Source organism: Herpailurus yagouaroundi, unplaced genomic scaffold (assembly GCF_014898765.1).
Source record: "Herpailurus yagouaroundi ecotype Mexico unplaced genomic scaffold, PumYag 192, whole genome shotgun sequence".
In the NCBI taxonomy this organism is placed as follows: domain Eukaryota; kingdom Metazoa; phylum Chordata; class Mammalia; order Carnivora; family Felidae; genus Herpailurus; species Herpailurus yagouaroundi.
This window is the reverse complement of record NW_024412423.1, coordinates 17,211,203-17,223,591: the sequence shown is the minus strand read 5'-3', so window position 1 is coordinate 17,223,591 and position 12,389 is coordinate 17,211,203. Positions and strand designations below refer to the sequence as shown.

The following is a 12,389-nucleotide window of genomic DNA, read 5'->3' as shown; positions in this document are numbered from 1 at the left end:
GTTTAGATCTCCAATCCATTTTGACTTAGTTTTTATGTATGATAAGAGGTAGGGGCTAAAGTTCATTTTTTTTAGTCCTCATATAAATACCCAGTTATTCCAGCATTATTTGTTTAAAGAATATCTTTCTCTTCTGTGCTGCCTCAGCACTATGTTTAGAAGTCAGTTCATGCCCACATTTGTGCTTAATTTCACTATGAAGATAAATTTTCCCAGTTTTCTTTGTCAATTTTTGCTTAAAAGCTTTCAAGCTATATTCCTGGGTTCATATAATTATAAAATTATATTATTTAATGATGACTTAAATGCTTAGGTAATTATTCTGTGACTTCTTTCACCTCAGACAATGCATTTTCCTTGAAAGTGAGTTCTGACTTATTTTACTATGGCTCTATTAGTATTTTTTTGGTTTTAATTTTTCCTAGTATAGTTTTCCATTCTTTGATTTTCAGTTTTTGTGAATCTTAGATGAATACCATATACCTGAATTATTTTCAAAATCCAGTCTGACAATTTTTGTCTTTTAACTAGAGATTTTAGTTTTTATTTTTACTTTATTTTTTTTTTTAATTTTTTTTTCAACGTTTATTTTTGGGACAGAGAGAGACAGAGCATGAACGGGGGAGGAGCAGAGAGATAGAGATTTTAGTTTTTAAATGCATACTAAGACTGCTAGTATGTTTTGTTTTATTTACACTATCTTATTTTGTGCTTTCTTTTTTCATTTTTTCTGTATATTTCTATTAGTTTTCTTCTATCTTGTATTCTATTGATTGAATTTTTAAAATTTAATTTTGAAAATTGTACTTGGCTATTTGAATATGTGTTTAGTCCACTTTTGCTTATTTTTAGTATTTTTAATTTTTTAATGAAATATTTTAAAAATATTTTAATATTATGAATTTTTAATATTTTAAACAACTTTATTATTTAAAATTTTAATATTTATATATTTTTGTTTTAAAAATATTTTTAATATTTTAAAATATTTTTATTTTAATATTTTAAAAATATTTTTAATATTTTAAAACAATTAACTACAAGAGTTTTATATTTTCTGTATATGATGCAAATGTATATCTGATTCTGCTCTCCCTTATTTTTACTGTTTATTTATGTTCACTGCTCATAATGTTTATTTCCTTTTGTGTTTTCTGAACATTTCTTTACTACAAAATTATATTTGTTGAACCTTATAAAATTCCTTTGAGGCCTGGTTTGAAGGTGCATTACTTCAAAAAGGATTTGCCTTTGCATATGCCAGCCACCTTGGTAACTTCATTAAAATAAATGTCTTGGAGTTTTGTACTTCATAGTTGGGTAAAATGGTGCTATGAATCCAGAGGAGCATTTTCTTTGGGTTACGAACCCTCAGGGAGGTTGATTTTCTACTTCCACCTAGTATCAAAATTAATACCGACACATTTCCTGATCTTTGATGGAGCAAATCCATTTCTTTGTCTCCTTCATGCTGAGCTTGTAGTCCTTTGGGGTCCTGCTTTATTTAGGTGTCTCCTGTTAGAGCCTCTACTTTATAGAGCCTCAAGCTTTGTTTTCTGTCCACCGTGTATCCTGGGGCTCAAAATCTAAACTGGTCACCAGGATTAAGCTTAAGTGGGATTTCGGTCAGGCTAATACTTGGCTTCCTGTTCTTACTTTGTTTTTGGCACGTGAAGGCTCCTTAATTTCTTTCCATTTTAGAGGTAAGTTTAAAAAAGTGTTCTTTTTTTCCTCCTTTTGTAATTTGCTCAACAGTTTAAAGTGTTTTTAGTGAAAAGTTTTTCCATAGTGGTTTGCAGGCAAAACTGCAGGCAAGGTAAATGGACCCATATGACCTTTTTTATTAGACTTTTAAAAATCATAAGCTACAGTGATTTTTGTAAAGATATAACATATGGTCGATCTGAACTAGTCTCCATTTTGGACTTCCTGATTAATTATTAACAAAACTGAGCCATGATATTCAGAAATGCAGATAATAATTACATATGGGAATACAATTCAGCGAGTAATATAAAAGAATAATTGTATTGGGAGGGAATTAACTGTCTCCAATGAAATTATAGTTTTATATAGACAAGTTAATTTGTTAAAGATCAGCTTTCCAGGAAATAATCCATTTTCCTGATGCTATTTCAGATAAAGATTTTCAATAACTTCCTTCCAATGTCCAAAGAAGCCTTTAGGAAATGTGGTTTATGATATGTGTTCTCTACGATAGGCTTGAAATCTAAGATTTTAGGCTTAAAATCGAGGATTTTAATACTGTGCCATTTTTCCCCAAAATCTCCTCTTATCCATGTGTGCTATCTCAGCAAATGCCATTATTATTTGCCCAGTTGTTTAATCCATAAACCTAGAAGTGATCCTTGAACTTTACTTTCTATCCACACACCCATTCTCACCAAGTTTCATGAGCTCAACTACTTCAACGTCTCTAGAAGCCACTGAGTTCTTCCCATTCCCAGTCTGTGACTGGATCATACCACTGGCCACTTTCTCTTCATCCTTGCACCCTTCTCCTAATTCATCAGGGTAGCTGTGATTGATTCAGTTAAGAAGTAAGGAAACTTCTATTTTCAACATGAATTTCCCAAGTAGTTTTCAGACGGTTCAGGAGCACTCATGCTATTTCCTTAAAAAGTAAGAGACCCTAGTAACTTATGCCTAATTCTAAGCACAAAGAAAAGTGACAATCATGAGGCCAGAGACACAACAAAGACATGGGATTCTGGGGTGCCTGGGTGGCTCAGTCGGTTAAGCGTCTGACTTTGGCTTAGGTCATGACCTCACGGTTCGTGGGTTCTAGGCCCATGTTGGGCTCTGTGCTGACACTCGGAGGCTGCAGTCTGCTTCAGATTCTGTGTCTTCCTATCTCTTTGCCCCTCCCCAGCTCATTCCCTGTCTCTCTCTCTCTCTCTCTCAAAAGTACATAAACATTAAACAAATTAAAAAAAAAAAAAGACATGGGGTTCCGTTTTTAAATTAAATGCTCTTCTCATAACAAAAAGTGGTTGGAGATTTATGTTTAGAGATATACATAAGGGAAAGAAGATGGGATCTGGCATACCTGGAGGTAGTGACGGGAGAAAAAAACCACCACTTCATGATTTATATTCCCCTGAGTTAATGCTATACAATTGATCTCATTAGTTAAGAAATGGGGGGAAAGAGGGAGATTGGGGGGGAAAGTTCAAGGAAAATTTGTTCATATAGGACATGTACTTTAAAATCACAAGCATAATGTGAGAGAAAATGAATTAAAAAAAAAAACAACAAAAAGTAAAAAGAGACAGTAGGAACAAGACAAAATGGCCACACTGCTTGGGCTTAAATTTAAGATCATGGTTTTTTAGATGTATGATCTTGGGAAAGAAACTTAAATTCTCTGGTCCTCTAGTTTTTGATTTAAAAAAAAAAAATTAGTGGTGCCTACTTCACAGACATGTGAAGATCTACTTAGCAGATATATTTAAAGAACTCACCCATACTAATTACTGTACAAGTATGAACCATCTTTTTTTAATTAAAATTCACTCAAAAAAAGTCTTTATTACTTTCTGTGTGCCAGAGTCTGCTTTAGTTACTGTGGATAAAGCTCTGAGAAAAATGATCCCTGCCTTCAAAATTAACACTGGAAGACACACAATATAAAAGCACGTATGCAAACAGAGAAGAAAATTCAGATGGTGATGGTGGTAGGTGCTCTGAAGAAAATAAAGCAGGACAATGCAGCAGAGAGTAGCTTGATTGTGGGTCACGGTGGTTATGGAGAGAAAGTGATATATCTGAGTAACTGACAGGACTTGCTGATGTATTAGAGTGGTAAAGGCAACTATCAAGAAGAACTAGTTGTGGTATAAACTCCTGGATAGAAATTAGTGACTGTGGGGTCATAAATAATGGCCCCCAAAAAGATACCCGTGTCCTAAAAGATAGATATCATACAAAGTATCTTCTCTGACCACAATGGGAAATGATTTAGAAATCAGTAACAGGGAAAACTGGAAAATTCATTAATGTGGAAATGAAACAACACTCAAAAAGCCAATGGATCAAAGAAGAAATTATGAGGGAAATTAGAAAATATCTTGAGACAAATGGAAATGAAAACACAACATAGCAAAATGTGGAGTACACAGCAAAAGCAGTGCTGTGGGTGGAAACTTAGAGCAACAAATGCTTACATTAAAAAAAGGAGATCTTATAATGTTAACAACCTGACTTTATAAGCTAAGGAACTAGAAAAAGAACACACTAAACCCAACACTACCTAAAGAAGAAAATAAAAAAGATTAGAGAAGAGATAAATGAAATAGAGAATAGAAAAATAATAGAGAAAACTAACAAAACCAGAAATTGGTTCATTGAACAGATGAACAAAATCAACAAAACTTTAGCTGCACTTGACTAAGAAAGAAAAATAAAAAAGACAACTGAAAAGTCAGAAATGAAAGTACGGACGTTACAACCGATGCTGCAGAAATAAAAAGGATGGTAAGAAATGTACTGTAATAATTCTCATGCCAGTCAGAATGGCTCATATCAAACAGACAAGAAGTAAGAAGCTTTAACTAGGTTGTGGAGAAAAAGAAACCCTCATGTACTGTTGGTGGGAATGCAAACTGGTGTAGCCACTGTGGAAAACAGTACAGAAATTTCTCAAAAAATTAAAAATAGAAATGCCATACAATCCAGTAATTCTACCTTATCTTTACCCAAGGAAAATGGAAACACTAACTCAAAAAGATATATGCACCCCCATGTTTATTGCAGCATTATTTACAATGGTCAAGATACGGAAGTAATCTCAGTGTCCACCAAGAGATAAAGAAGGTGTGGTGCATATACACAATGAAATATCACTCAGTCAAAAAAAAAAGAGTGAGCTCTTGTCATTTCTGACAACATAGGTGGACCTAGAGTATTATGCGAAGTGAAATAAGTCACACAGAGAAAGATGGCTTGATTTCATTTATATGTAATCTCAAATGAACGAACAGAAACAGACTTATAAATAGAGACAACAAACTGGTAGCTGCTAGACAGATAGGGCAGTGGAGGGATGGGCAAAACAGGTAAAGGGGATTAAGAGGTACAAACTTCCAGTTATAAAATAAATAAGTTATGGGGATTAAAATTACAGCTTGGGGAATACAGTTAATTATAATAAGACCATATGGTAACAGAAGGCTACTGCATTCGTCACAGTGAGCACTGTGCAATGTATAAAGCTGTCCAATCACTATATTGTGCGCCTGAAACTAATAGAATATTGTATGGCAACTATACTTGAATAGAAATTTTAAAAATTTATATGCTAACAAATTGGATAGCCTAAAAGAAGTGTACAAATTCCCGGAAACACAAATCTTACCAAGACCGAATCACAAATACTTATAACTAGAAAGGATACTGAATCAGTAATCAAAAGTATCCCCCCAAAGAAAATTACTGGATGTTAAAATGGCTTCACTGGTAAATTCTATGCAACATCTAAAGACAAACCAACATCAATCCTCACATTTTCCAAAGAACTGAATTGGAGGGAAGACTTCCTAATTCACACTTAGGAGGCCTAGCTCATTTTTGATACCAAAGCTGGACAAAGACACTACAAAAAAAAAGAAAACTACACAGGAGCTTCCCTTATGAACATTGATTTAAAAATTCTCAACAATACACTAGCAAACGGAATTCAGAAGCATAAAAGGCATTCAAATCAGAAAGGAAGAAGTACAATTATTTCTGATTGCAGATGATATGATCTTATACGTAGAATATTTACTCTTTTACCAGACCTAATCACATTAGATCCCTTTAATCCATGGATGTCATAACTACAGACAACCATTTCATATGACTGAATTGGTTTGTAATTTTGATATGTGAGCAATATGTATTTTGACAACTGAGCATTTTCTTTCATATATTTAAATCATTAATTGGCCTAATTAAAATAGCTGATACAATTCTTTCCATATGCAATACTTAAACATTTAAAATACTCTCTTCATAGGTGAATATACCTAAAGTGAGGAAAGGAAACAGCCTCATTTCCCATCGAAACATTAAATCCTTTCAGTATGTCAGAATTTTTTTGAGAATCCCATAAGATTTTCTATTTCTAAAGGAATCATATGTACAGACACACACATACATGCATTTGTACGTGCAATAAATGTGAATGTGTATATGAATATATGAAATAAACATGTTTATGAAATATATCTGCATATGTGTGAAATAAAACATACCTAAATCCTCCAATGAGTTTTTTTTTATAACACAGCATAACATGTGGAAGCAATTTATACTCTCCCAAAAACATAGACAACCAGATTGCTTTTGCTCTGATAAGTCCCTGGGAGAGAAGGAAAGAAATTCCTACTCGATATGACAAGAGGTGCTTCCTGGGAAATTCAAACATGTAACTAGAAACAGATTGATGTCTTCGTCATTACAGAACTGTCAGGGCAGGGAGTGGGGCTCGTACTTGGATCGGCTCTGTGTCAGGTTACCTAAATAGCTATGTGCCGGCTTTTCCTCCACAACTTTGATTCTTCTTGCTCCAGCAGGTATCACCAGCACTTCTACATAACCTGTAAGAGTCAATAAAACACGAAATAAATCTTGAATTCTCTTAAGATCTCTTTTCTTAATTGACTTGCTCTTTTTTTCTTTTGGTTTTGGTTTTTGCTATGGTATTTCAATACTTATGGAAAGAAAAAAATGCATACAAAAGCTGTCATCATTGAAAGGAGAGAAATTTCTTGGAAAGATGTCGAGTCTATAGCAGTATTAAGGGCAAAAAGGTAACTGTATTTTATGTTAAAAAACATAAAGGCTCATTGATCTCTTATGAAGTAGGAGGGGCAAAAACCACAATGGTAGAGCTCAGTTAGAAACACAGTAGATCATGGAACAAAATAAGTAACTTCAGATTTTGCTCATGAAACTCCTTTAAATTAGAATGTGTGGGGAAGAAGGAAAGGCAGCTGGAGAGAATGCAGCTGGCAGGATCAGGTCCCTGGAGTAGCTGAGAATAGGACAAGAGAGACCCAAGCACTCCCTGAGGAGATTAACAAAGGGTTTTGAAACTGGGGCTGGAGACAAGAAAGTGTAAGGTTGCACCTTGCAATCTAGCATCACCCTGAAAGATGTCAAACAGCTAGAAGCAAGACCCAATTAAGTGTTTGTTACAAAACCCTTTTTAGCAGAGGTGAGGAATGTAACACTTGAAGTGAAATAAGATAAAAAGATAAAGTGAGATAAAAGAGAGTTTGCAGATAAAGTCACAATTAAGACTTCATTTAGTGCAGAATAGTTATACAGCAGACAGCTACTTTTGGCTGAGTAGTTATGCTTTAAATTTTAATATTATAATATATACGATATAGGTAATATTTAATATTCTTAACATTTGTGTAGCTCCATGTATCTGATCAAAGTCTAACTTCAAAGCTAGTAAAAAGGCACAATAACTGATCCCAGAGTTGTCATCTGTTGATTAATTTTTCAAAGTCCCGAAACTGTTTATAATTATTGGTGTAAACCCAAAGGTAGCACACACCCCACTCGGTGGCAGTGGCTGGAATCTGAGGCATGTGTTTTCTGAATCATAATTTCCATTAGTGAATGCTGCTTATCCAATTTAACCATTGTTAGCAAACCAAATCATACAAGCACTATCATTTTGAAACATGAACAAAGTAGGCAGTGATGAAAGTAGAAGCAAATGTTTACTACCGATTTATACACAGAAGTACGGTAAGAAGACCTGTGCACTCAATGAGCTCATAATGAAATTGGAAAGACAAAGCAAAAATACCTTATACAAATATGAGTTAAATACAAATTCAAAAATTATGTAAAAAAGATCATATGCAGGATGGTATGGTTAACTCCCTGCTTAAAAATATAAACCACTCTTTCAATAGTCCTCCTCCTCTGATCACATCACCACTCAAAAGGTTCACTGCTATTTTTAACTCACGGAAGTGGGATTTTTTGTTTTCCTTTTAAATTGTTATACACATTACTCATGTTTGAGAAACACTGGCATCAACTCGAATCACTCAGATTCAGAGAAGAGAACATTTCATAGAGTCAAGTAAAGCTTCACAAAGAAGTAAACAGATGAACTGTCATTGAAGAATGGACAGGAATTGGATATGTATAAAAAAAAAAGTATGAGTTAGCTGTATGCAAGGGAAAGTAAGAGAGCAAGTAATATTTTTCGTAGCACATAAGTAAAATAATTCTGTCAGAAAGACAAGATGTTAGAATATGTCTCTGTTAAACAGAGATTTAATGCATGCCCAAGATACTGAATTGATCCATCTGAAGTTAGTGAACATAGCAAGGAACTTGGTAATCAGCTACTGGTTTGGAGAAGCTTTATCTGAGAGCAGTATGCAGGATGCCTAGTGATAGGCGAGTTGTGGATTAACTGTATTGGGAGGCTAACGTAAAACTCCAGGAGCACGAGAGGCTAAGGAAGAAAACCCAGTAGGCCCTGTGAAGAAAAAAAAAATTCTGAACTGACAACCAATAGAAAGTGGGGAAATAAATGCTGAACACAAAACTTTCTTATTACTTATGTGAGAATGCAGCCATAGTTTATAAGAAAATGGAAGTCAATCTTTGATAGTTCTGATAAGTTGAACTTCGCAAATTATAGTTAATAAACCAACATAACACACTAGTGAAAATAGCTACGAAGAACTCTGGAACATCTGGAACTCCAGAGAAAGACTAGGCCATTGGAGTACTTTTGTGAGGTGGTAATATCAGCCACGGAAGTAACTGGAGAAAACTGAGGGAGAAGAGAAGTGAAGGACTCAACCTAGGACAGTCATAGCTTTACAGAGAGAGACTGAAAATAAAAAAGAATCCAGAGAAGGAATAATCATGAGAAGCAGGAGATCTGGCTGTTCTGGTGCAGTGGGATACTATAGATTGGATTGTCTTTAGAGAAGCTGTTGGTCAACTGTGTCAGAAGCTGTAGAAACATCAAAGAGAAAGATGACTAAGGAGAGCCCCACTGAATGTCACAATCAAGAGGTGACTATTCATCTCTGAGCAAAGTAACTTAATAAAGTATTTGGAGAAGATATTAAATTTCAGGATGTTAAGAAAGAAGAGGAGAGAGAGAGAGAGAGAAGTAGAGGGAGTTATTGTAAATTCCTATTTGAGTTTAGCAGTAAACTCAGAGGTTTGTTGTACATTAGGACAGTAGGTTATGTCTACATTTATAGTTCTATCTAGAGCAAGTGTCATTACTCAACTGGAATCGCTTAAAGGACAGATGAGTTAGACGGAGTTTCAAGAAAAAAGGGAGAAAGAGAAATACAGAGCAAAATGATTTGAAGAGAGATGGCCAATGAATGGGGACCTAGATATTTTTCAGTAGGTAAGTCATTTAGCATGATTGAGAATGTGCATTTTTAAATTTATTTTTTATTTTATTATTTTACTTCTTAAAGGTTTATTTATTTATTTAGGGAGAGAAAGAGAGAGCACCAGCAGGGGAAGGGCATAGGGAGAGAGGGAGAGAGAGAATCCCAAGCAGGCTCTGTGCTATGAGGGCAGAGCCTGATGCGGGTCTCAATCCCATGAACCACGAGCTCGTGATCTAAGCCGAAATCAAGAGTTGGTCGCTTGACCAACTGAGCCACCCAGGTGCCCCAGAATGTGCATTTTTTTAAAGCAGTGAATATGAGAGTGGCTACTGCCAAGTTTAGTAGTTGGAATAAAGTCTGTGATGTCAAAATTGTAAATTTGATCCTCATGTTGGAGAGTTGGCTTTGTTCACAGGAACATCCTATTAAATAACCAGAGATTCTATTCTTAAACAGACCTATTAAAATGCCAACAGCAATCACTATCTTCATGGTAGTAATAATGATAAACGTCAGACTGTGACTAGCTATGTGCTAGTCACTATTGTAGGCAATTTACATAATTATTCATTTAATCATAAAGGTAACATCCAAAGTAGATACTACATTTCTCATTTGATAGATGAGAAAATAAAGGGAAAGGGAAAAATTACCATTTTCAAGACTGCTTTCACAGTAATTAGGTGACTGAAGCTGTGACCTAAGATCTGTCTGATTCCACTATGGACTTCGAGCTATGACCCGCTGCTATTATTTCATGCAATAGAATCCATAACACTATGACTCTCCACTGCTGTGCCAAACATACAAACAAAAAGTCTGAGAGGATGTGTTCCTTATACAGGATCAGTATCATCATCTCTCATGCTAAGAATAACACATTTTATGCCCATTTTCTTCTTAGTGTATACTGATAACTATCTAGTTCTATTATCAGCCAAATATACAATTTATCTTTAAAAATTCCTTTAAAAGTTATCCCACATCTAGGCAAGTTACAATGAGACATGATAAATGCACTAAGAAAAAGAAAAAAAAAAAACCTCCTCAAGTTTATTTTCTAGCTCCAAGAAAAATGAATTAACAAACTCTAAATAGAGCACAGGGACTGAAAACACCCACATGTGTCTGCACATGTGTTACTCATACAGTATATATATATACAGTGTCCATGGCCAACTGGACCAAATAAGGCTACAATTCCTTCAAGAAATTCTAGGAAGTCCATAAACATAAGGATAAAATTGTCTGAAGAGAAATGTACAAAACATTCCCTAAATCACAAGGAGATGAAGCCCACGATATAATTAAGGGCTCATACAGATTTTTGTTTTTAAGACTTCCTAAAATATAATGTTTCATTATGAATTACATTGATAAATATTAATGGATCACACACTGTGCTGGTCATTGGGAATACAGAGTTAAAAATAATCATGAGATTTTTCCTCATTAATCTTAAAGACTAGCAGGGAAAGAAAAATTAATAAATGTAAACTTACAAATGTGATTAGAACCTCACCAAATGGATACAAATATAGTGTCACTAAAATAGTTGTTAGTGATGGGGGTAGAGGTTTTCAGTGCTCACCGAAGTAGTGACATCTGAACTGAGATCTAAGTGATGTCTAGAATTAACCAGCAAAGCTAAGAGAAAGCTAAAAGATCCATATTTTTAAATGCAAGGTGCTAAAGGGAGCATGGTCATTTGAACATCTGTAAGAAATTTGGAAAGGAAAGGGATGATGGTGTGAGACGATGTCGGAGAGACAGGTAGGTACAACACCATGCAGGACTTCACGGTCCAAACTAACAATTCTAGTCTTTTCCCTGAGAGCCATGTGAAGCTAGCATATATCTGGAAGGAGGAAAGCAACATTAATAGTCTCTGATATTCTCGGTATCTTAGGCATCTCAGACATTTTCCAAATAATAGATTCCATGAACACGAGTTACCAACAGCAAATGAACAAATGAACAAAAGTAGAAATTAAAGTGCAGTAAAAACAAAGGAGGTTTGAAGTAAGAATCTGGGGGAAAATGTACCCACATAACTACAGTCAGAAAGGAAAGCAATTTTTAAACTGGTATTTCTCTTTTATATGCTCAGTGGGAAAAAAAAGTGTTATTACAACTAAATAAAGATATCAGTGCTGAATGCCTATGCATGCTGTTTCCATGCATAGTAAATAACCATGCAAGAATAGTCATCAAAAATTCTTGTATCTTTAAACCCCTTTGGTCTTTCAGGCTTCATTTTAACTTCATACTGGAAACCCTCCTCCGCTACAATCATCCTGGAAAGGTTATTATAACTGTACTTCTTAGTTGAAAGTCTGAGAGGCTATTACAGTTAAGTATGACTTTTCTAAATGAGCTCTGGCAGATTTTGACTTGTAGGACCTGTCACATTTTTCACAGCTTTGGAGGTTGAGAGTTTTGATCTACACTTTACCCTGGGCCTCAGTTATTTTTAGGCTTTAAGATCTCCAAGCTCACTTATCTTTTATTCTGCTGGGGCCTAGCAAAAGGTTACATTCAACTTTAGAGGGCTGTGTCTAATTTTCTTTTCCGAAGGACTCTTTTACCTAGGGGAACTCCGCTATCTTGATTATTCAAACACAAATGGTTGTTCTTAGTATTCAAACTAATACATACTTTAGTCTCAGGTTTTTTTGACATTTGAACAAGAAAAGAATTTAAAATAGGAACAAGCTGAGGTATGTAGTCTAAGCATGCTAATAATGATGAAATTATAATCATAAATATAAGATAGTTTAAAAGACAGACATCCAGGTAAGATACTAATGTAAACGTCTGCTTCCTCCCAGTATGCTTGAGGACCTGAGTGTAAGGTGTTTTCTGTACATAAAGCAAATCTGTAGGTTATTATATTTCAGTACAGACAGTATCACTTTTTGTGGTGGATCACTTTAAAACTCACACTACATAGATCATTGATGGTCATTTCATTCTTCCATCCCC

General features: G+C 34.8%; 1 protein-coding gene across 1 annotated transcript in view; it reads right to left on the bottom strand.

Moving 5' to 3' along the window:
• Positions 1-12,389, bottom strand: part of ADAMTS19 (ADAM metallopeptidase with thrombospondin type 1 motif 19) — a 241,183-nt gene that overhangs the window by 59,994 nt on the left and 168,800 nt on the right. Inside the window, exon 17 of the mRNA XM_040444385.1 lies at positions 6,522-6,602. Within this exon, the coding sequence (XP_040300319.1) occupies positions 6,522-6,602 (81 nt within the window). The remainder of the gene's footprint in view (positions 1-6,521; positions 6,603-12,389) is intronic.